The following is a 23,972-nucleotide window of genomic DNA, read 5'->3' as shown; positions in this document are numbered from 1 at the left end:
ATGACAGATTACGTTTCAACAATGTTTACTTTGTTTGTATTGTATTCACATAATATTTCGCAAGGCAAGTAATATATATAATTTAAAATGCACACGAAATGAAACATTTATGATAAAAGAGTCACAAATGTTTTCATGTTTAAAATGCATTTATGTAAAAGTTTATTTTATACTGTTGTTTAATATAATAAATCCGTTAAATGATAATTGTAACGGAGGAAGAGGGTAGTATTAAAAAAAAATCTCCTTGACAACTTCTAAATGTTTAGTTGTTTTAGGCTTGTCCTACACTGCGCTGCGCTGCACAGACAGATCGGCGTATGACATCAATACCGCGAGAGCGATTCAAACGGAGAAGTCTAATTTCGCTTCGCTCTCGCGGTACTTTGACGTCATCAGTTTGTCAGTTCTTGAACCCCCACATGAAGTCGTACAAGTCTTTTGCCTTAATGCGAATCGTTCTCGCGGTATTGATGTCATACGCCGACCTGTCTGCGCAGCGCTACATTAAGTCGATGACGTTGCACACTACAGTAAAGTGAACTTCCGCTTCCTCTAAAGTCAGCTGATTTAATCGGGTGACTGTTGACATCGGTCTTTACGAGACCTGAAAACTCCAAAGAAAGTAACTTTAAAAATTACAGATGACGGTCGAATAAAATCTATTTCACTCCAAATTGTTCTCAGACATCTCGAGGCAACTGAAACCTGGAAAACGGTAATTTCAAAAATGGCTTCGTTGCTTTTTTGCGGTCCTAAACTAGCAGCATGTGGACTGGTGTTGAGCATCTGGGGTGTCATTATGCTGGTAAGAAAAGTTTTAACTGTTACCTCTTTGTATCTTGTCACATCTTATACATTTGTTCTTTTAATACATGTAGACTTTAAAACATTGTGTAAAAGACCACTAAAGTAATGGTTCTTTTTATTGTAACCCTTTTTAGGGGTCAAAAACAACAACTAAAATCCAACATAAGAACTATAATGTATTTAAGCAAGTATTAAATATTAAAACTGTAGTCATACCCTTTAAATTGTCTTAACATGGTAAAGTCAGCAATATGACAACTGGCAGGAGACTGGCTAGTTTAAAATGCCAGTAATTTCCCAATCCTTATGTTGTTCCAAAACTGTATGATTTTGCGGAAAATCCTTTTTTTGTGTCTCATAGTCATACATGTTAAAAATAACATATGGGTAGATAAATTATGATTTATATATTGTTTGGTTTGTTCAATTGGAGCTCTGTCTGATTTTTCTTAGGCAATGCTGGGGATTTTCTTTACCACACATTCAGCTGTGCTCATAGAGGATGTGCCTTTTAACTGGGAAGACGTGAACAACGAGTGAGTTCCTTTTGCCATTTACTCATTCTGGAAAATAATCTGTCTGTCTAGCTCAGGGAATGTCACATGCAAATCACTATATGAAAGTACCTCTGACCCCCACCCCCACAACCACTTTATTTTTTTTAGCCCGTTCGTAGGTGTTTTAAACCAATACTAGTCCAATACATAAAAACAGGCAATGGATGCATTCCAGTTGTAAATAATGCCTGGTCAAGAGTGTTTATGTTATTTACAAAGTAATATTCTCTTCTCACATTTCAGGTCAACAACACTGCAGCCCATTTATAAAATGTACAACCAAGTTGGATACAATTGCTTCATTGCAGCAGCGATCTATGTGGCTATAGGATTACTGTCATTTTGTCAGGTTCGCCTGAACAAGCGCAAGGAATATCTGGTGCATTAGCACCACCAGCCTGCTTGAATTGTCTCTTGTTGTGTTTGTATGCATTGCTGTGTTAACCTTAAAATGAAGCATACATGGTTGTAGATATTTAAAATATCAAGCTGTTTGATATTTCCTACTGTACCTTTTTTCCTTCATTGCTCTTTCGAAGCTATTGACAAAATATAACTTGCTTAAGATTGACCTTTATGATTACTTGTGCCTCACTAATATGCCCTTTACAGTGCCTTTTGATCTGTGGACCAGAAAAACATAAAATCAAAATATTTGTACAGCATATGCTGCTTATTATTGATATTTTGAATATATAATTTATATCTTTACAACTGTCAAATATACATCAAGTTATTGTTTGTGGAACCAAATGTTAAATAATTGCTCTAGCTCTATTTTCTCACTAAATGACTCTGCATTTATCTTTCAAATTGAAATGTGTCGAGATTTTATTACTGTACATGCACTTTATGCCACATCGGTGTTTCCTGCAGCTGTTAGGTCTGAATAGATGCAACGTGAGTGTCAAGGCCAAAGCATGGTCAATTTTTTAAGCGTACAGATTACAGAAGAGTCAGAGTACAATGCGCACAACGCAATTTTTGTCATCAAAAGATTGCGCCCATAACTGTACACGCACAGACGTATTTTTGAAACCCTTTGTACATTGTTTTCATGTACAAAACTCCTCTGGGCTCACTCCTTAAAGGAACCCTCTACTTTTTTTGAAAATATACAAAATTTTTTCAGCTCCCCTAGAGTAAAACATTTGATTTTTACAGTTTTGGAATTCATTCAGCTGATCTCTGGGTCTGGCGCTACCACTTTTAGCATAGCTTAGCATTATCCATTGAATCTGATTAGACCATTAGCATTGCGCTAAAAAATAACCAAAGAGTTTCAATATTTTTCCTATTCAAAACTTGACTCTTCTATGTTACATCGTGTACTAAGACCGAGGGAAAATTAAAAGTTAAACTCTCATTCTTTCGTAATAATCAAGGACTTTGCTGCCGTAACATGGCTGTAGCAGGCACAATGATATTACACAGCACCTGAAAATAGTCCCCTTGGTAACTTTCAATAGCATGGGACTATTTTCAGGCACTGCGTAATATCATTGCGCCTACTGCAGCCATGTTACGGCAGCAAAGTCCTTGATTATTACGTCAGAATGAGAGTTTAGTTCCTAGCCATCAGCTGAATGGATTCCAAAACGGTAAACATCAAATGTTTAACTCTAGGGTAGCTGGAAAATGAACATATGTTTAAATAAAGTCTGGAGTATATTCTGATGTACACGCGTGGTCGAACACCGTGTACACAGACATTCGATGGATGTGCATTGTGACAAAATGCAATGTAGCCCAGGATATCCATACTAAATTCTCCCGTAGGCACTTGTGTAACCTACCCTTACAATGTACGTGGGGTTTTGAAAATCCATCAGGGCGCTTGGAGTACGCACACACTCTTCTGATGACGAACCCTTGCGACACGTTAAAACTGACCATTTGGGATGTAGTTTGTCATTTGGGACAGAGCCTTAATGGGACTATAGTCCAAACTTTGATGACGTCATGTAGTGCAGACCTTAGGGACCCTTGACGCGAGTCCATAAGGGTGCTCCGGAGTCATATTTTGGGACAGACTTGAGCATCATGCCGGAAATAGAAAGAGAAGTTGCTCCTCCCTTCCGTCGTCTGATTGCTCTTCTGGGTTGGTAAGGTGCGTGAAGCCTGCATACGGACCTGTAGACTAAGCGAGCATGTGCAATTAAAGGCCACAAGAGTGAAAGTCCACATGAAGTGCGCCATTTGGGACAGGGCCATACATACAAAATGCCACAAAACGGAAGTAGCAAATGTCTTATTTGCCCTGTGGTGACGTATATTCATAAAGGCTTCTGAAATTAAATAAACGTAGGGCTGGACTGGAATTCGTCCATCAAGAACTGATGTTAGATCGTTTGAATTTGGGTCATGTTGCTGATTCTTAGTTGCTGCGATCTTTTCCCGAACCTCGCCCACCTGCCATACAATATGACTAATGTAAAGAGAGATCGTTTTGAGGAGGGGAGGAGATTAGCGTTTCTAATAGACCCTTTTACTGTTTGTACACAATGATGACGTGGCAACGTATACATGCACATTTTGACCACGGAAGTACGGCAAGAATCTGCAGTGAACCAACACAGAGAAAGTTATTTTAAAAAGTTGACTTTCAACTTTTTCAACACAGCTACCAGATATGTGTACTTTAGTGGAGTGGATAGACGACGTTAGCAGATGGCCAAATATTAAGTGGCCAGATACACATATATACGTATATTATATTCGTGCAACCAAACGCAACAACCATACATTTTGATGCTGGGAAACCGTTTTAATAAACTTTCTGAGTTAGAACCACTGGGGAACAACACCACTTTCATTGCCAAAATGCGTAAAAATGTGTAAAAGTGTCTATAAAAGATTATGAGGCCACATGAATTTAAAAAAAATGAAGCTCACAAATAAATCATTTGAAAAAAAACCCACAATATTCTAAAACAAATGACAGTTTTTCATTTCAATTTCATTTTGACTTCGAAAGTACTACGAGAGCAAAAGCACACATAACAGAGTACTCTTGGATTGCTCTCAGTACCTTGATACCATAAGCATATCAGACTGTGTGGTGCAACATGAAGTCAAACACACTTTTAGTTAGAAGCAGACTTGAAGGAGCATTTCATGAAATTGAATGCAGTAAATCAGTGGAAGAAGCCACACAAAGCACAAACAAGTAAATAAGTTAATAATAAAACATTTTATGTTTAAAGTTTCTCTTCACATTTTTATGGAACTTGTGGCACATCATATTTTAAGTAATTACAATTCAGTTGAATGGAAAAAAGCTTTCTCATTTTTGTTTTAAAAATACAACAAACAAAAATAAATGTTTCTTGAAAAGCAAAGACATTAAATTCGAGCCATGAAATTAATTTTGCAGTCCAGAATACAAGATTTACTGTCTCTAAATGGTGATGCTGTTTTCAATGTGGCTTGGACACAGGTAAAGGTACTGCAGTTCTAGGCCCTCACTCTGAGCGATCATTTGCTCCTCCAGATCTTTTAAATCCTTTCTGAATTCGTCAATCACCCTCAAAGCAGCAGGCTCGATGAAGTACTGTTCCACATAATGGCCCATTGGGATCTGATGGATAGAAATAAAGTTATCTTTAAGTTAATATCTCACAATGAAGTCCACACGATCACAGTGTCCGTACATTAACATTGTGTTTTACATGGTGATGTGAAAGGCACAGATATTTCAGCCAGTGCTGTTAACCTACCGCATCTGGCTGCGCCCGACCCAGATGCCACGTGATGGCCATCTGCAGACAGGACTGACTGATATCAGGAAGTGTGTCCATGATCATGTCCATCGTAACAGCATCCTTATCAGTTGGAGGGGGCTGCCGCATGGTGCATGGTGTGTTGGGTACCCATGCACACCAATCAAACTACACATTAAACAAATTGATGTCACATGATGATTATTAGCAAAGTTTTTAAAAGTAATCATAACACTAACGTTTAACAAAAAAATAAAGGTATACAATAAATATCATAATTATGCTATTACTGTTGAATTAGAAATAAAATAAAAAAAGATGCATGATCAATATACTAGATGCATCACCACAATCATTAAATGTGATGAATTTTTGCTATTATGAGCACACAAGAGGACAATGCATCAAAGTCGATCAGATTTGTTAGTGAGATGTGTTAGTTACCTGTCCGTTATTGGTGGCAGCATGTTGTGCTGTGCTGGTGAATATCACAACACTTAGCAGTGTGATCAGTTCTTCTTTTGTCTTAAGTTCACTGGCTAAACCTAATACACCAGACAGGTCAAGGGTCAGGTTACATTCATTAGTACATCTAAAATGCTATTTTAAGCACAAGAAATGGATATTGTGGGCAGGAAAGTTCGGACACACATAAATACTATTATTAATGGAACTTACAGAATCTTATGTTCTGCTATATAACCATGAAAATTAGTTATGAACCATATAATCTGTGCTCTTGTTTGTAGACTAAAAACCTGATTATTAAGTTACTGATTGTAAATATTTTTAAATATTATATTATAAAATATTCTAAAATGATGATTATTACTTAAACACATGTTATTAAATATTATTATAGATACCAGATCCTATAGATAAAAGGTATAAAAAAGGAGTGGGGGATGCTGTATATTTGCACTGCAAAAAATGACTTTCTTACTTAGTATTTTTAGTCTTGTTTTCAGTACAAATATACAGAAATTCTTAAATCAAGATGTATTTACTTAAAGATCAAAATTACCTAAGAAAATAAGTCTAGTTTTTAATTAAAAAATAAAAAATATTTTTAAATAATGAATAACATTTTTGTGAACAATCCCTTTATTTTGAAGTTAAAGTATATGACTGAAGACACAGCAACTCCGTGTGGTCTAACATGAAAGTGACAACATTCATAACGGCTTAAATTGCCTTTATATTTATTACACACTGCAAAAAATTACTTTTAAGTACAAATATCTAAAAATTCTTAAATCAAGATGCATTTTCTTGATGAGCAAAATGAAAAAAAAAAGTCTAATTTTTAAACAAAAATATAAAATGTAAGTGAATCTTTGCTTAAAACAAGCAAAAAAATCTGCAAATGAGGTAAGAAAATTTTTCTTGAATTGAGTGTTTAAGAAAAAAGTAAACTTATTTCAAGATTTTTTTTCTTATCCCATTGGCAGATTATTTAGCTTGTTTTAAGCAAAAATTCACTTAAATTTTATATATTTTTGTTTAAAAACTAGACTTATTTTTTCATTTTGCACATCAAGAAAATGCATCTTGATTTAAGAATTTTTAGATATTTGTACTTAAAAGTAATTTTTTTGCAGTGTGTAATAAATATAAAGGCCGTTATGAATGTTGTCACTTTCATGTTAGACCATACGGGGGTGCTGTGTCTTCAGTCATTTACTCTCTTTAACTTCAAAATAAAGGGATTGTTCACAAAAATGTTATTCAAAACCAGTCTGACTTTATGTGCCACGGAACACAAGAGTGTTCAAGTTAACAAAGTTACAGATTGTTGACGCTGAAATGTAATACTGAGTAAAATTTTCCCAAACATCTCTATTGTGTTGAAGAAAGAAAGAAAGTTGTATGGGTTTGTAACAATATGAGGGTGTTTCCTTCCGAGTGTATACCTGTGGACCTATAAATACACCTGTGTGTATTTATATCCCTCTGATGTTCATGGTGTTTTATCATGTAACCATGGAAACCTGTCTGTGTGTACTGTCAAATTTCTGGATTATAATGTCAACAAAACACGCTGCACATGGGTTTAAATATAGTCTTTACTCACTATTGTTACGGGACATTAGTGAGTCCAACTATGTAAAAACACCAGCATAAGATTTTAACTTACCAAAATGAGGCACATCCACAAAGCCCTCTGTAGCCACTTCATTAATCCAAGCCTGAAGTTCTGAGTCCTGCTCCACTTCACTGTCACTCTTGTAGTACAGAGAAATTATACCTGAAACAAACCTGAAAGAAAAGAAAAAGAATCACAATCCATAAACATTGTTATATAAGAACAAAGATGCAAATTTTCTGTCCAATCAAAACGTCTCTAGAATCTGAAGGATCCCTACATTAATAAAGATGATGAAGTGGCATCTGAAATCAGCTACTTCACATTTACTATATCCTATATGGTAAATGGCACACAGTACACTATATAGGGGATATGGATTGTTTCAGACAGTGAAAGTATGTTGGGGTGAATGAGACAGATCTGACAAGTACAAGAGGAAACAGACACTGCTGTCATGCAACAACATTAATTACACATCACTGCTTTTTACTTCTCAAGCAACAGTTTAATAATCTATTAGGGGCTTATGCCTGTCACAAGCTTTTAAATGCAGCTTTGTTGCAAGGAGGAGATACTCTACATGTTCTGCACTGACTTCCTGTTTCAGTTGAAATTACATCAACACATTGAATAAAGCTGCATTCAGGCATTTCAGTGGGCCTTTAAAGTACACCTATTTAATTGCTAAAAAAAACAAGTTTTTTTGTGTATTTGGTATAATACAGTGTGTATGCATGGTTTATATTAAAAAAAAAACGCATTATTTTCAAAGTTATTTTTAAAGTATGCCAGCTCATTTGCATTTTAAAGGACACACCCAAAACCCCCAAATTTTTGCTCACACTTACAAATGGCCATTTTAACATGCTATAATGAATTATCTATAAGGTATTTTGAGCTAGAACTTCACATACATACTCTGGGGAAACCAAAGATTTATTTTACATCTTAAAAAGGTTTTGTGAAATGTCCCTTTTAAAGGTTGGATTAAGTCGTGGGATTGGCAAAAATGTAGTTGTCTGTCATGGTGCTGAAAACTTTTGAATCACTCATGCAGTACTTTGATATCATACACCGATTGGTCTGCTCGGTGATACATTAAAAGGCACAATATGTCAGTTTTACTGATAAAGGTTGCAAAACAACAGAACTTTCTTAGCTTGATAGCGTTGTGAAGGAGCAATGAGTGATAGGAGTTGTAGGCAGTGATTAGAAATTTGGAGTTTTAACCTGAAGGTAACAGGTTTCGATTCTCATTGCAGGATATGACTATAGCAGTTGTAGTGTCTCAGCTGTTTTTATCAAGCCAAGGTTTATAACGGTAACCAGTATAAACCTTTAAATTATGTCATCCATAAACATGATTTGTGATTTCCAGAAACTGAGGAAAACAATCATTGACATTATTTTACTGTAGTCACCATACTAAGCTGATAAATCAGTTAAACACAGTACAATCTGGTTGGCTGGGTTTAACTGGTTTAAACTGAAAGTAGCTAGATTACGCTGGTCGTCATAGCCTCTCAATTGTAAGTCGCTTTTAATAAAAGTGTCTGCTAAATTAATCAATGTAAATGTAATGCACACTAAATATAATATCCTGACAAAAATCGGCGCATGAAACTTAATGCGTGTGACTGTTCTGCCATGACGTGAACAACATTTCTGACTTCCAATTCTGTGTCAAGACTCAGGATGACCTTTAAGCAACTTAATTTGTTTATTTATCATACTTCAGACATTACGCACAGATCTTACCCATAATAAGTCATCCTTACAAAGATGCCAAAATCATGCAGTACTGTAGGAAAGTGCATTTATCAAGATTATCTCATCAAAAACATCTACATTACGTTATCAGATTTGATGACTCTGCTGCGGTAATTTATTCACATGTGAAGCTGGAAATGGAAGTTGGTTACCAGTCAATACAGAAACCAGATAAACCATAACACCGGCTATCTGTGCACGCAAATATGTGTGAAAAGCAGTGTGCAAGACAGAAAAACTGGAAAGGGTTTCAAACGCATGCAAATAATAAACTTGTGATGACGAATAACCACAATGACTACGATACATGTACAGCGTTGAACACGTCACCATTTAACATTATTACACATAACTTAATTTACTGACATCTATGGTTTGAGTTCTTTGCATGTGTGGATTGTGTGGGTTGTTACCAACATCTGGTTAAAAATAGCACCTTATATACAGGCGCAGCCATAGAATGTTGCAAGATTTAAAAATGTTCTTTTAGATTGTGAAGACATTTTAATCATCCACAATCTAATATTACCATATTGCACAATGCACACCCCATTGCACACTGCTTCAATCATGTGTGCATGTGATATCTACAAAATTGTACAGCTACATTTAGAAGGAGGAACATCAAAATTGAAGCATCTTGTTTGTGTACATTACTTGTGAATTACGTCCCACAGCATCATGGAATGATCCCTGTAGAAATAGTCTTTCACTTTAGTCACCCCTCTGTCCAAGAAGTCAAATTTGGGCTGGAGAGAGCGATAGGTTAGTATTTTATACTCCCTCTGTGCCAGCATCAAGACTCCATCTCCTCCTGTTGATACCACCTAAAAAAAACACAATTTACAACATATGAGGAGTTTAGCATGCAGGAATTGAACAAAATACACTGAATGTTCTGAATCTATCTGTATGAGTAAGTATGAGGTATATTGCAAACACAGCATTCTTGTTGCTTGGTGCTGCTTGATTTATATCAGTGAGAATATTGTAGCTAAGATTACCAAAAAACACCAAAATGGCAGTGCAAGAAAGTGTGTGTGCATGTAGAGGGGTGAGAAGGAAGTGACATTTTGGGTGAAACTGAGAGATATATTTCAAATGAAGGCACTTTATGAGCTTTTTCTGATACCAAAATGACTTCTTAATTAATTTGGAATGATAAAAGTTAGAAATTTGTACACAAAGTAAGATCAAACCATGGTAATTTTTTTGTTCTAGCCCCACTGTAAAGTTGGTGAAATGTCACTTACGCCCCTCTGGTTCTCTATTTATGTGTGATTCATTATTTGAAGCTCACCCTTTTGAAGATGCCATCTGATGAGATGAGCTGGGTTCTGCCACGACAATTAATCTCAAGCGTGTATCTCAGGTGTGGAGTCAGGAGCTGAATCAAGAGACACAGTGAGAGAATAAAGGAAAAGTGAAGGCCAGGTCTTTTCTTTTAATAGCGACATGCTTTGCAACTGACACGCATGCAATTGCTCAAACTCGATTGCTTTTCATTATTAATCCAAAATAGTGCAGAATATTGAGCTTTTTGCTATGTTATGCTATTACTAGGCTCAGTGGCGGCAGATGACTTCTTTTTCATGGGCGTACAAATCCAAAGCTGCTGTGTGTCACATGTGTGGCTTGCCATGTCAAAAAATGTGTCCGCCGTGTCATGTGTGTGGCTCGTCATGTCAAAAAATGTATTCGCCGTGTCATATGTGAGGCTTGCCATGTCAAAAAATGTGTTTGACGTGTGGCTTGTCATGTCAAAATATATGTTCACTGTGTCATGTGTGTGGCTCGTCACGTCAAAAAATGTATTCGCCGTGTCTTATGTGAGGCTTGCCATGTCAAAAAATGTGTCCGCCGTGTCATGTGTGTGGCTCGTCATGTCAAAATATGTGTTTGACGTGTGGCTTGTCATGTCAAAATATGTGTTCACTGTGTCATGTGTGTGGCTCGTCATGTCAAAAAATGTGTTCGCCGTGTCATGTGTGTGGCTTGCCATATCAAAAAATGTTTTTGCCGTGTCATGTGTGTGGCTCATCATGTCAAAAAATTTGTTTGACGTGTCGTGTGTGGCTCGTCATGTCAAAAAATGTGTCCGCTGTGTCATGTGTGTGACTTGCCATGCCAGTAAATGTGTTCGCTGTGTCATGTGTGTGGCTTGCCATGTCAAAAAATTTTTTTGCCGTGTCATGTGTGTGGCTCATAATGTCAAAAAATTTGTTTGACGTGTCATGTGTGGCTCGTCATGTCAAAATATGTGTTTGACGTGTGGCTTGTCATGTCAAAATATGTGTTCACTGTGTCATGTGTGTGGCTCGTCATGTCAAAAAATGTGTTCGCCGTGTCATGTGTGTGGCTTGCCATATCAAAAAATGTTTTTGCCGTGTCATGTGTGTGGCTCATCATGTCAAAAAATTTGTTTGACGTGTCATGTGTGGCTCGTCATGTCAAAAAATGTGTTCGCCGTGTCATGTGTGTGGCTCATCATGTCAAAAAATTTGTTTGACGTGTCGTGTGTGGCTCGTCATGTCAAAAAATGTGTCCGCTGTGTCATGTGTGTGACTTGCCATGTCAGTAAATGTGTTCGCTGTGTCATGTGTGTGGCTTGCCATGTCAAAAAATTTTTTTGCCGTGTCATGTGTGTGGCTCATAATGTCAAAAAATTTGTTTGACGTGTCATGTGTGGCTCGTCATGTCAAAAAATGTGTTCGCCGTGTCATGTGTGTGGCTCGTCATGTCAAAAAATGTGTTCGCCGTGTCATGTGTGTGGCTTTCCATATCAAAAAATATTTTTGCCGTGTCATGTGTGTGGCTCATCATGTCAAAAAATTTGTTTGTTGTGTCGTGTGTGGCTCGTCATGTCAAAAAATGTGTCCGCTGTGTCATGTGTGTGACTTGCCATGCCAGTAAATGTGTTCGCTGTGTCATGTGTGTGGCTTGCCATGTCAAACATTTTTTTTGCCGTGTCATGTGTGTGGCTCATAATGTCAAAAAATTTGTTTGACGTGTCATGTGTGGCTCGTCATGTCAAAAAATGTGTTCGCCGTGTCATGTGTGTGGCTCATCATGTCAAAAAATTTGTTTGACGTGTCGTGTGTGGCTCGTCATGTCAAAAAATGTGTCCGCTGTGTCATGTGTGTGACTTGCCATGTCAGTAAATGTGTTCGCTGTGTCATGTGTGTGGCTTGCCATGTCAAAATTTTTTTTTGCCGTGTCATGTGTGTGGCTCATAATGTCAAAAAATTTGTTTGACGTGTCATGTGTGGCTCGTCATGTCAAAAAATGTGTTCGCCGTGTCATGTGTGTGGCTCGTCATGTCAAAAAATTTGTTCGCCGTGTCATATGTGTGGCTTGCCATGTCAAAAAATGTTCGCCATGTCATGTGTGTGGCTTGCCATGTCAAAAAATGTGTCCGCCATGTCATGTATGTGGCTCGTCATGTAAAAATATGTGTTTGACGTGTGGCTTGTCATGTAAAAATATGTGTTCACTGTGTCATGTGTGTGGCTCGTCATGTCAAAAAATGTGTTCGCCGTGTCGTGTGTGGCTTGCCATGTCCAAAAATGTTTTTGCCGTGTCATGTGTGTGGCTCATCATGTCAAAAAATGTGTTTGTTTTTGTCAAAAAATTTAGTGTTAAGTTAGTGTCTTGCAAGTATTTTAGGACGCGAGCGTCTCTTTTATCATAAACCCTTTAGATGCGAATGTAGTAGGCATGTATTTTGACATGGCACATGATACACATAAGTTCACATGGCACACCGAACACATATTTTGACATGACGAACCACACAGAACACGGCAAACACATATCATGACATGTCGAGCCACACACAACACGCCAAACACATATTTTGACATGACATGCCAAACACATGACATGCCGAACCCTTTTGACGCGAATGTAGTAGGCATGTATTTTGACATGGCACATGATGTACATAAGTTCACATGGCACACCGAACACATATTTTGACATGATGAGCCGCAAACATGACACGGCAAACACATTTTTTGACATGATGAGCCACACACATGACACAGTGAACACATATTTTGACATGATGAGCCACACACGACACATCAAACGCATATTTTGACATTATGAGCCACACACGACACAGTGAACACATATTTTGACATGACGAGCCACACATGACACGCCGAACACGTATTTTGACATGACGAGCCACACACATGACACACTGAACACATATTTTTAAATGACGAGCCACAAAGAACACGGCAAACACATATTTTGATATGACGAGCCACACACATGACACACTGAACACATATTTTTAAATGACGAGCCACAAAGAACACGGCAAACACATATTTTGACATGACGAGCCACACAACACGCCAAACACATACTTTGACATGACATGCAAAACACATGACATGCCGAACATATATTTTGACATGATGAGCCACACATGACAAGCCGAATACATATTTTGACATGATGAGCCACACAGGACATGCCAAATACATATTTTGACATGACGAGCCACACACACGACAAGCTGAACACATATTTTGACATGATGAGCCACACACAACACAGTGAACACATATTTTGACAAGATGAGCCACACAGGACATGCCAAACACATATTTTGACAAGACGAGCCACACACAACACCGTGAACACATATTTTGACATGATGAGCCACACACATGACACGTCACATTTCGAATTCCTGTCCCGTAGGAAGAAAAGTCACTGTCCGCCACAGACTAGGCTACTTAATATTTTCTTTTTAGGTTGACAAAAAAAATCCAAGATCATTATCTCAGACTTTTTGGGCGTCCTAAATAAAGCACAACTTAACATCTCAATAAATTGTATGGGATTAAAACGATGCATTAAAGGAGACATTCAGGAGACTTCCTCTGACCTTATATACAGGGTGAACAGCGGGTAGCTGTCGCATTGTGGCCACACAGATCACTTCAACCACCAAGTGTGTGCGCAGCAAATGTGACAACAGCTGAAACACCTGAAACTCTGCGTGACGAACCCACATCTTAGCCAATAACCAGGCCAGATGTGGGTCACTTGGTAAGAATATGGGTGTGTCCTTATCAGGTGTCTGATCGAGCTGAAAGAGATTGAAAAGAACAATCAAATACTTTAGATCAGTGTTTTGGGGGTTTCACTCCAGCGCTTTCCCATTTTTTAGCTGTTTTAAACTGTAGTTGACTGTAGGTGAACATTTGTAAAATGTCTCCAGAACCTGCTGAATTGTGTAATTTTGGAATTTATGCTTTTAACAGTGAAACTTCTGAAAAAAGCACTACTGTATGCTCAAGTCTCCCAACATTACTTTACTGTGTAGGAGCAAATATTGTTCTTAGGGAACCACCCTGGTCTCTGGTTTCTTTAACTGGGTTCCTATAACTAACCAGTGAAAATTTTGCTTTTATCAGTCAGTTCCTGAAGGCCTATCAGCAATGCGCAGTGTTACTTTTTGCGCTGATGTGTTTTAATAGGACATTAAAGTGCAGCGGTAAGTGAACCAAGAACAATATGGGTGTTCCTGTAGCTCAACTGGAATGGCATTGCATTATCAGTGCAAAGGTCATGGGTTTGATCCCCAGGAAACACACATAGTCTACTAATAAAATGTAATGCACTGTAAATTGCTTTGGATTAGGTTTTATAGGGATTAAAACAAATTAAAACAGTTTACCTGTATGGCAATGGGAATGAGGCCTTTGTCAGGATGTTCATAGAGTAAGCAGAGTGGAGCAGCTATGTGTTGCTGTTTGTCTCTGATTACATTGGCAGGAATCCCATCCATAATAAGATAATCAACCAGGAATATGTTTCCTTTCTTTAAGAGGAAAAGAAAAACACATTCATAGACTGACTGTGGTAAATATTTATATGTGGTGCAAACTGGGGTAAATGTATGGGGACAGTTGTAACACTAAATTCCAATTAACTGTTTTGCAAAACAAATAAGTTATCTCCCTTTCCCAACCAACCACAACATTAAACATTGACAGGAGACACATTCATATTTCAAAAATGGCCAAGCTGTCCATTTAATGATGCAAAGGAATTGGACATAATGTTAAAGGGATAGTTCACATTAAAATTAAAATTCTGTCATCATTTACTCATCCTCATGTTGTTCTAAACCTGTATGAATGTCTTTTTTTCTGATGAACACAAAATAATATATTTTGATATAAAATATATATATTAAAATTTGAACACAGAGCAGATAGTGACCATTGACTTCCATAGTAGAAAAAAAATATTTTGGAAGTATTGTGATAAATGACTAAGAAAATATTTTGATAAATGATGGTAAGCCCACAGTTGACGGTACCCATTAAATTCCTTCATATTTTTTATTCCTACTATGGAAGTCAATGGTCACTATCTGCTGTGGGTTTACCATCATATTTTTAAATATGTTCTTTTGTGTTCATGAGAAAAAGAAATTCATAAATGTGTTTAGAACAACATAAGGATGAGTAAATTATAACATAATTTTCATTTTAAAGTGAACTATCCCTTTAAGAGTTATGAGTCCATTAATGGTGCAGTTGATTTGAACCATTTGTCTACTAGTTATGAAAGAATTGTAAAAGAAACTGCAGTCTCCCCTACTTATCACTGACCTACACTAAACTCTTACCTTAAGTTCTGCCTTTAAGGTGGTTGTAGGTATGAGCGAGGACTGTACCATGTCTCCAGAGACAGGAAGGTTAGGGGGCAGGTTTTCTATCCTCTTAATCATTCGGGGGTTTGAGCCATTGAGGAACTGGTAACCAAAGAACCAGTCTTCTCTCCAGTGCTTCATAGTGTATTCTAACAAGACAAATGATCACAAACTCATATTATTTAGCTCTCTCACTAAATGCTGTACTGTATGTATGCAATGAATGCCATTAAATCTTGTCTCTAAATCTTGCCATTAAAGGGGAAGTTTCACAAGACTTTAATAAATCTTGGCGTCCCCAGAGTACGTATGTGAAGTTGTAGCTCAAAATATCATATAGATAATTTATTAAAGCATGTTAAAATTGCCATTTTGTAGGTGTGAGCAAAAATGTGCAGTTTTGGGTGTGTCCTTTTAAATGCAAATGAGCTGATCTCTGCACTACATAACAGTGTCGTGTTTGGATAGTGTAGATTAAGGGGCGGTATTATCCTCTTCTGACATCACAAGGGGAGCCAAATTTGTATGACCTATTTTTTCACATGCTTGCAGAGAATGGTTTACCAAAACTATGTTACTGGGTTGATCTTTTTCACATTTTCTAGGTTGATACAAGCACTGGGGACCCAATTATAGCACTTAAACATGGAAAAGTCAGATTTGTCTCCTTTAAAGTTTTCCTTGGAAACTACTTTTTTTCTAAGTTAAATGATGAACCTACATTTGACCTTATAAAAAATTGTTATAATGAAAGAATGTGTTAATATCAAAAACTTTTAATCAGCTACTTTATCTTTCAAATTATTTAAAGCACACATAAAGCTGAGATGGCATTTTTTATGTCCATGATCAGTTTAAATGACAGCGCAGCTTTGTTATATTTCCTGGTTCTCAAGCTTATTTAAATAACAGCATTTAATATAAAAGTAAAATCTGAACATCACAGTTATTGCTGTACATTTTTGTAGAAAAAACATTTTGGATATACATATATAGAGTCAGATTGAAGCAAACAGTAACACTGGTTTAACAAAGAGTATTTTACATGCAGCTGAGAGATTACTTCCTTGTAGACTAACACAGTCTGGAAAAGAGTTACAGGAAGTTGAGCAATTTCCTGATATTCCTGGTAGCAGTTAGTTAGTTATAACTAACTTAATAGATAGATATTGGGGAAATGGAACAAATGATTATACCTGCCACAGGGCTTTTCAGCTTCCAGAAGATTCTTTTGAAGTCATCCAGATCATTCCAGGACTTTCCAAACATAATTGCCAATTTTTTCAGAGAGAGCTCTAAAAGTCTAAAAGGTGAGAAAGAATGGCCCATTTATGAATGATGGATACAAATCAAAGTTCGACAACAAACAGGTAGACAGAAGGCAGATTCTTATAAAAAAAAGTTGTCAATGTGTCATTTTAATTTAAATTTGAAATCATGTTAGAGCTATTTCAGCCTGCTGTAAGACTTTCTTAGTTTAAACTGTATACACTATAAAAATGTCTGGGTTATTTTTGACCCATAATAGGTAAATATTGGACAGAACACACCACTGGGTTAAAATTGACCCAAGGGGTTGTTTTAACCCAACTGTTGGGTTATTGCACTGCAAAAAATGACTTTCTTACTTAGTATTTTTGTCTTGTTTTCAGTAGAAATATCTAAAAATTCTTAAATCAACATGTATTATCTTGATGAGCAAAATGACCTAAGAAAATAATACTAGTTTTTAGACAAAAAATATACAATTTAAGTGAATTTATGCTTAAAACAAGCAAAAATATCTGCCAATGGGGTGAGAAAATTTTACTAGAATTAAGTGTTTAAGATAAAAGAAATCTTATTTCACTTTTTTTTTCTCACCCCATTGGCAGATAATTTTGCTTGTTTTAAGGACAATTTCACTTAAATTTTATTATTTGTCTTAAAACTAGACTTATTTACTTAGGTCGTTTTGCTCATCAAGAAAAAACATCTTAATTTAAGAATTTTTAGATATTTCTATTGAAAACAAGAAAAAAATACTAAGAAAGTCATTTTTTGCAGTGTGTAATCCATGGTTGCTTGGTTTTGTTATTTTTAACCCAGCATGTGTTCTGTCCAATATTTACCCATTATGTGTAATAACTACCCAATCTCTTGTAGATGCGTATAAATAGCACAAAGTGTGAAAATCGTGCAATACATATGCCAAATTCCAATTTGGCGTGCATATGATACGCCAGTCCTTCCCATTCACTTAAATGGCGCATCTTTTATTGGTTTCTCAATTTTTTTTCTGTTTTTTAAACCATTTTCGCTTGGGTTTAGGGTTAGATTTCAGATTTGCTTAAGGACGTTATGTAATATACAGGTTTCTCCATGTTTTTGTCTATATTTAAGCCATGGTCGCTTGGATTGGGGTTAGAATTGGTGTTTGGGTTAGGATGTCATTTTTATATAACAAAAAGTTGTTCTAACCCTAAACCCAAGCGAAAATGGTAAAAAATAGCAAAAACATTGAGAAACTAATAAATAAGATGACCAAAAAAGATGCGCTGTTTAAGTGAATGGGAAGGACTGGCGTATCATATGCACGGCAAATTGGAATTTGGCATATGTATTGCACGATTTTCACATTTATACGCAACTCCGTGAGACTGGTTTCATAATAATCCAGACATTTTAAGAGTTTAGTATTGGTTTGATGCTAAACCATGTTAGCAATGTTGTTCACTGGCAAAAAAATTTGGTCAACAAGCTTTTTGAAGCTATAATATGTAAAGTAGAATGTTGGTTTATCAATAGCCCATGTTGGTGACAAACATCCAAACGCATATGCTGGTGACAATCTAGGTGTTTTGGAGAGTTCATTGTGAAAGGCTAAAACCTGTTTTACTTAAAACTTAAAATAGTATTTACGCATATTGTAAGGATCCCACAAAGTCACTGCGCTTTTCATTGTCAAAGCGAACGTCCTGGGGCAGGTCTGCCTCTGTCTTGCTATCAATGCATTTGGGAATCCCGGGGGCCCATGCAACCCATCTGAAAGGAGAGACATACAGTTTGTCATTGACTGGTGAAAAATGCATTCTTTACATAGATAGGAATGCAGTGATAAGTGTTATGTAATCTCCACCTAAATATCTTCTGCCTCTCCTCAAGCTCAGCCTTTCTGTGCGCTATCTCTTCTGGCAAGGTGTCTTCCCTCAACTTTTTGGCTATGATAGGGAAAAAAACAGGTATGGGGTTAGAATCACACTGTTTTAAGTAAATTTAAGTAAACGTTTAGGCGTAACTGACCTGTGCCTTCTCTAAGCTCTACCATCACTCCGTCTCCCACTAGCCATCGATAACAGGGGAAAGTATAACTGCGTCTCTCTCCAGGTACACTGACTTTCACGTAACGGCAGAACCAATTGTCCTCCACCCAGTACTTCTGTTTCTCAAGTCGCACCAGTAACAGACGGCCCAAATGTTTGCTGCTTCGAACCGTGTAGTCATCCACCTTTAAAGAGGAAAGAGATGAAAAGAATGAGATAAGTGGTCAGCAAAATAACTCAGTTGGCTGTGTGCGTGCTTTAACACGTTGCAGCCTGGAGCTCTGTGTTCAACCTTTTCAGTTTGTTAAGCCTTGTTAGGGTTGTTACACTCACCCCCCCCCCCCCCCCCCCCACATAAAAATATGAACTGGTTGTTGTGCATTTACATACACAACATTGTAATACACTTAAATAATAGTTTATAATTTGGTGGAGAGAACCAAATAGATTGCATTAAAGTGAAACAGCCTTTAAAACTATTGTAAGAAATTGCAGTCTGCCTTCACTTCCTTAGAGAATTAGAGCAAAGCTCACTCCCTATATATGGGCTGAGCATGACTTCTATTTTATTCATTATTTTTGGAAATGGCAGAAAGACTTCGGCAACCAACGTAGATCAAATGGTTACATATGTGATAACAAAAGGCATCTGTTTAAACATCATACTTGGTTAAGCACAGCTTTGGTGATGGCTATAGCATGGGAATGAAGAGTGGTCACTTCCATTGTTATTTTTGGTTTACATTTCAAAGGGATACCACGTTAGTATTAGGGGTGGGAAAACAGGTTTGAAACTGTATAAAATGTTAAAGAGCACCTATTGTTTGATTCACGTTTTTACATTTCCTTTGGTGTGTAGGTGTATTAGTACATGTTAACCATATGCAAAAGGAACAAACACCAAAGTAAACGATGACGCGAGTTTTCCTCTCCACTGTTAATATTTTTTCTTGGACTACAACAAACACACGTATTGTAGGCAACAGTTTACTTCCCGGGATTGGTGATGTAGACAAGACCAACATTGATTTGATTTGTTTATTTGCACATTTAAAATACAACTTTAATAAATCCATAAAAGGAAACAACAGAAAAAAAGCAAAATAAAATTACTGTGCGGGGGAGAGTGAGAAGACCCTTGTGCTTGACATTATCATAATTCCTCCCACTCCAGACTTACAGCCGGAAAATTAATTCCTATTAGCTACCGAATCTTTCAAACATGGTAAGGAGCGTTACGTAGGCCAATCACAATGTAAAGATAAGCTGGCCAATCAGGGACACAGAGCTTTTCAAATCCGTTAAATACGTCCTTTAGACTGATTTTCAGGGTTCACTCCAGCTCAGATGAATCCTAAGTGCTTTGTTACTGTTTCACTTCAACAAAAGACTTCTTTATTGAGATCTTATCACTACTTAAATGCTTCCCACGTTTACATTTATTTATTTAGCAGATGCTTTTATCCAAGGCAACTTATAGGTAATAATTAGCATATAACCTTAAAGGGGACATATCATGAACATCTGACTTTTTCTATGTTTACAGGCTATAACTGGGTTGTGCTTCTATCAATCTAGAAAACGTGATAAAGATCAAGCCAGTAACTTTGTTTTGGTAAACCATTCTCTGCAAACATGTGAAAAAATAGCTCATTAAAATGTGTCTCCCCTTGTCAAAAGGCGATAAAACCACCCCTTATACCACAACACTGCCATTTAGTGCAGAGACAGAGAGATAGAGAAAATAATTGATAGAGAACAATTGAGTTTCAATTTCAACAAAACACCATTACTGTTTGCATTTTATCAGCTCATTTGCATTTAAAAGGACACACCCAAAAGTTAGTTTTAAAGTAAGGGGAGGACTGGGCAGCTTGCCAACAAGGAGAGAGTAGTTTTTGTCTCTTTTTCAATGGCGAGTTTTTCAAAAATTCACAATTTTACTCACCGCTCCTCTGCAAAGATCCAAACCTGGATTGTCCAGCACGGTTCTCTCACTCTCTCCTTTCTCTCCAACCAAAGTCACGTACACATAGTTGTTAGTTCCTGAATATTCAGACGTCCCTGTGGCCACTGTCACCGTGTACTCCATCTGCACAAACACACACTGATGCTGAATCAACTCTAGGACATTTTCAGCTATTAAACTACATAAACAACCGAAAGCTGTTGCAAAATATATAAGTGTATTTCTATCGTTTTCCCAAGCATGCTGGGAAATACAAACAGAGCGATATTTCGCAAGTATACTCTCCTCTAGGCTGTACTACCCTGTGTAAGTGGTTTAACAATAACATTTAGATACATTTCCAGGAATTTGAACTTAAACATGAAACAGAAAAACAAGAGCAGGTATACAGTTACAAGTATTTGGCTCTGGCAACAAATGTATACACAGTTTATAGGTTATAAAGGAGGGTTTTACCTTTGTGTATGAGGTATTTACAATTGTAACAATTCTTTGTAAATAAGTGGCTTTACAAACTACTATAAACTCTTAAAACTCTTTAAAGGGGACATATTATGAAAATCTGACTTTTTCCATGTTTAAGTGCTATAATTGGGTCCCCAGTGCTTCTATCAACCTAGAAAATTTGAAAAAGATCAACCCAGTAACTTTGTTTTGGGAAGCCATTCTCTGCAAGCATGTGAAAAAATAGGTCATTGAAAATTCGCCTGTTTTGTGAGGTAGGTAGCAAGGCCAATTACAATAATACCGCCCTCTAATCTGCACTATCCAACCACGGCACTGCCATTTAGTGCACAGAGAAAAAGAGAAAAAAATAATTGAGTTTCAATTGCAACAAACCACCATCATTGCAATCAGTGTTTGCATTTCATCAGCTCATTTGCATTTTAACTCTTTCACCGCCAGCGTTTTAAAAAAAAGTTGCCAGCCAGTGCCAGCGTTTTTTATGATTTTCACCAAAGTTTAATGCCTTCCAGAAAATGTTCTTCTTTAAATATATAAACATACGATATACCAAATGAAAGAACAGACCCTCTGCTTTCAAACAAAAAAAACCGTTTCATCCTACCTTTAGTGGTTCTTTTGCAATCAGCTTTTGAACATGGGTAGGTTTTTGCAAAAATTAAAGATAATTCAATTTTTGTGACGGACTTTTCATAGAGATCCCATTCAGAGCGATCTTTAAAACAGACACGGACATGCAGCTGCTTGCCATAGGGCAATACTTCCGGGTTTAAAAAGTTGCGGAAGGGCGCCACCTGGTGGATAATAGCGGTATTGCGGAAAGACGGAAAATCTCGTCATTGGCGGGGAAGCGTTTTCTCTTAATTGACGAGATATCTCGTCAATGGCGGGGAAAAAGTTAAAGGACACACCCAAAAACTGCACATTTTGCTAAATTGCCAATTTTAAAATGTTATAATTAATTCTCTTTGGAGTATTTTGAGCAAAAACCTCACATAGGAACTCTGGGGACACCAAATACTTATTTTCCATCTTTAAAAAAAAATTCATAATATGACCCCTTTAAAAATTAGTTAAGCAATTTCAACTTACTTTTATGAGTTAAAGCAACTCGTCAATGGCCAGAAATTAAAACAGTATGTTGAAATGACTTGTCAAGCCAGTTTAGTAGTAGCCTACTTAAAATTTAAGACATCAAACACTTTTCACAGTGTGGGTCCATATTCACGGTTTGTTTACTTTAATATTATCGACTATTGCTGATGTTGTTATTTCTGCCATGCTTGTATTATTTGCCATAACGGTTTAAGGGTGTGTAAGTTGTAAAATCCGGTAAAAGATGAAAAAAAATCTATTGAGTAATCTGAGTCACCAAGCCAGATCAACATACTTGTAGTATCAGTGCTACATTACAATTTAGACCAAGCCTTCTAGTGGGTCAAACTATTGTGCTTGAAAAGAAACTCAATATTAGATAAGCACAACTGAAAAAAGTAAAGAGTATCAAAAGGTTTGTTTTCTCACAAATAAACTCTTAGAATATAAAACTAAAAGATAACACTTTCACATAATGGTCATTTGGACAAACAAATCTGAAGCAAGTGTATAAATACCTCTTCTACGCAGGATGGTTTCTGTTGCTCTTTCCACTCGGGTTTACAAATAGTTCTTCTCTTTTCTCTCAGTCAGTTCACCACTATATTTTTTCTTAACTTTAACAGTTTCCTTTTTTGTGACACCCTTATGCACAGCCCCTTTACACTGCAGCAGACTGGCCTTTCACTGCACTGACTGCATCAGACAGATATTTGTCTCCTCGAGTCTCCTCCCTCATACCTGCTACCCTCCCATCCCCCTCTCCCAACACTGTCTTTCGGTCACACTCATCTATGGACTGACATTTTTACACCCTCATTTGTTTATTCATACATATTTGCCCTCTAGTTCAAGGAAACGAATAGAAGAAACCACATGGCTTTAACACCAGAATTTGTTATCTGCGCAACCAAACTGAAACCTTCCGCAGAAACGTGAACCGTATGTGACACAAGTAACGTAACCACATTTCAACAGACATCCAACAAAACCTATTCATCGGACAGTGGAGTGGTCATTACTGTACAGTTAACTATAGCTGGTTTATTTGTATGAGAGGCTGTTCTGTGCTGAACTTCAAGCAAAAGTAATTTTGAAAAGGGTATTGGCAAATACAAGACTTATCTTGTATCTTATGATAGACCTGTTTATACTCTATGTTGTGCAACTGTTATTGTTATGCAATTACCTTGTTAATTTGTTTGAAAATATAATGATGAGCGTGGGAAAAGAGTTGTTGGTTAATTGTTATGGACATGATCGTGCCACTTTTGGCAATGATATTAGGCGCACTTCGGGCAGCGTGTAATATCACTGCGCCTGCTGCAGTCATGTTACAGCAGGAAAGTCTTTGATTATTACACCACTTTGAGAGTATAGTTCCTAGCATATCTGGTTAGGAAATCGCAACTTTTAATTTTCAGTCGGTCTTAGTACACGATGTAACTACAGAAGAGTCAAGTTTTAAATAGGAAAAGTATTGAAACTCTTTGGTTATTTTTTTGCGC

At 36.9% G+C, this 23,972-nt stretch overlaps 2 protein-coding genes across 2 annotated transcripts; one reads left to right on the top strand and one right to left on the bottom strand.

Annotated features, from left to right (window-relative positions):
* Window positions 1-547: 547 nt before the first annotated feature.
* rnaseka (ribonuclease, RNase K a) lies at window positions 548-2,180 on the top strand. The gene is made up of 3 exons (XM_065248812.1): window positions 548-808; window positions 1,264-1,346; window positions 1,611-2,180. Exons 1-3 carry the CDS (start codon window positions 731-733, stop codon window positions 1,753-1,755), a joined length of 306 nt encoding a protein of 101 aa, XP_065104884.1. The 5' UTR covers window positions 548-730; the 3' UTR covers window positions 1,756-2,180.
* A 2,361-nt stretch (window positions 2,181-4,541) lies between these two features.
* On the bottom strand, window positions 4,542-23,164 carry alox12 (arachidonate 12-lipoxygenase). The gene is made up of 15 exons (XM_065248811.2): window positions 22,983-23,164; window positions 20,884-21,027; window positions 18,916-19,120; window positions 18,752-18,833; window positions 18,535-18,657; window positions 16,830-16,936; window positions 15,610-15,782; window positions 14,650-14,793; window positions 13,855-14,058; window positions 10,249-10,335; window positions 9,606-9,775; window positions 7,227-7,348; window positions 5,534-5,634; window positions 5,087-5,257; window positions 4,542-4,947 (listed from the first exon to the last, which is right to left on the bottom strand). Exons 2-15 carry the CDS (start codon window positions 21,025-21,027, stop codon window positions 4,768-4,770), a joined length of 2,013 nt encoding a protein of 670 aa, XP_065104883.1. The 5' UTR covers window positions 22,983-23,164; the 3' UTR covers window positions 4,542-4,767.
* Between the last annotated feature and the right edge of the window lie 808 nt (window positions 23,165-23,972).

The sequence above is a fragment of the Paramisgurnus dabryanus genome, chromosome 2 (genome assembly GCF_030506205.2).
Source record: "Paramisgurnus dabryanus chromosome 2, PD_genome_1.1, whole genome shotgun sequence".
Taxonomy (NCBI): Eukaryota; Metazoa; Chordata; class Actinopteri; order Cypriniformes; family Cobitidae; genus Paramisgurnus; species Paramisgurnus dabryanus.
Note: the sequence above shows the minus strand (reverse complement) of the source record. Positions and strands in the feature narration are given on the sequence as shown.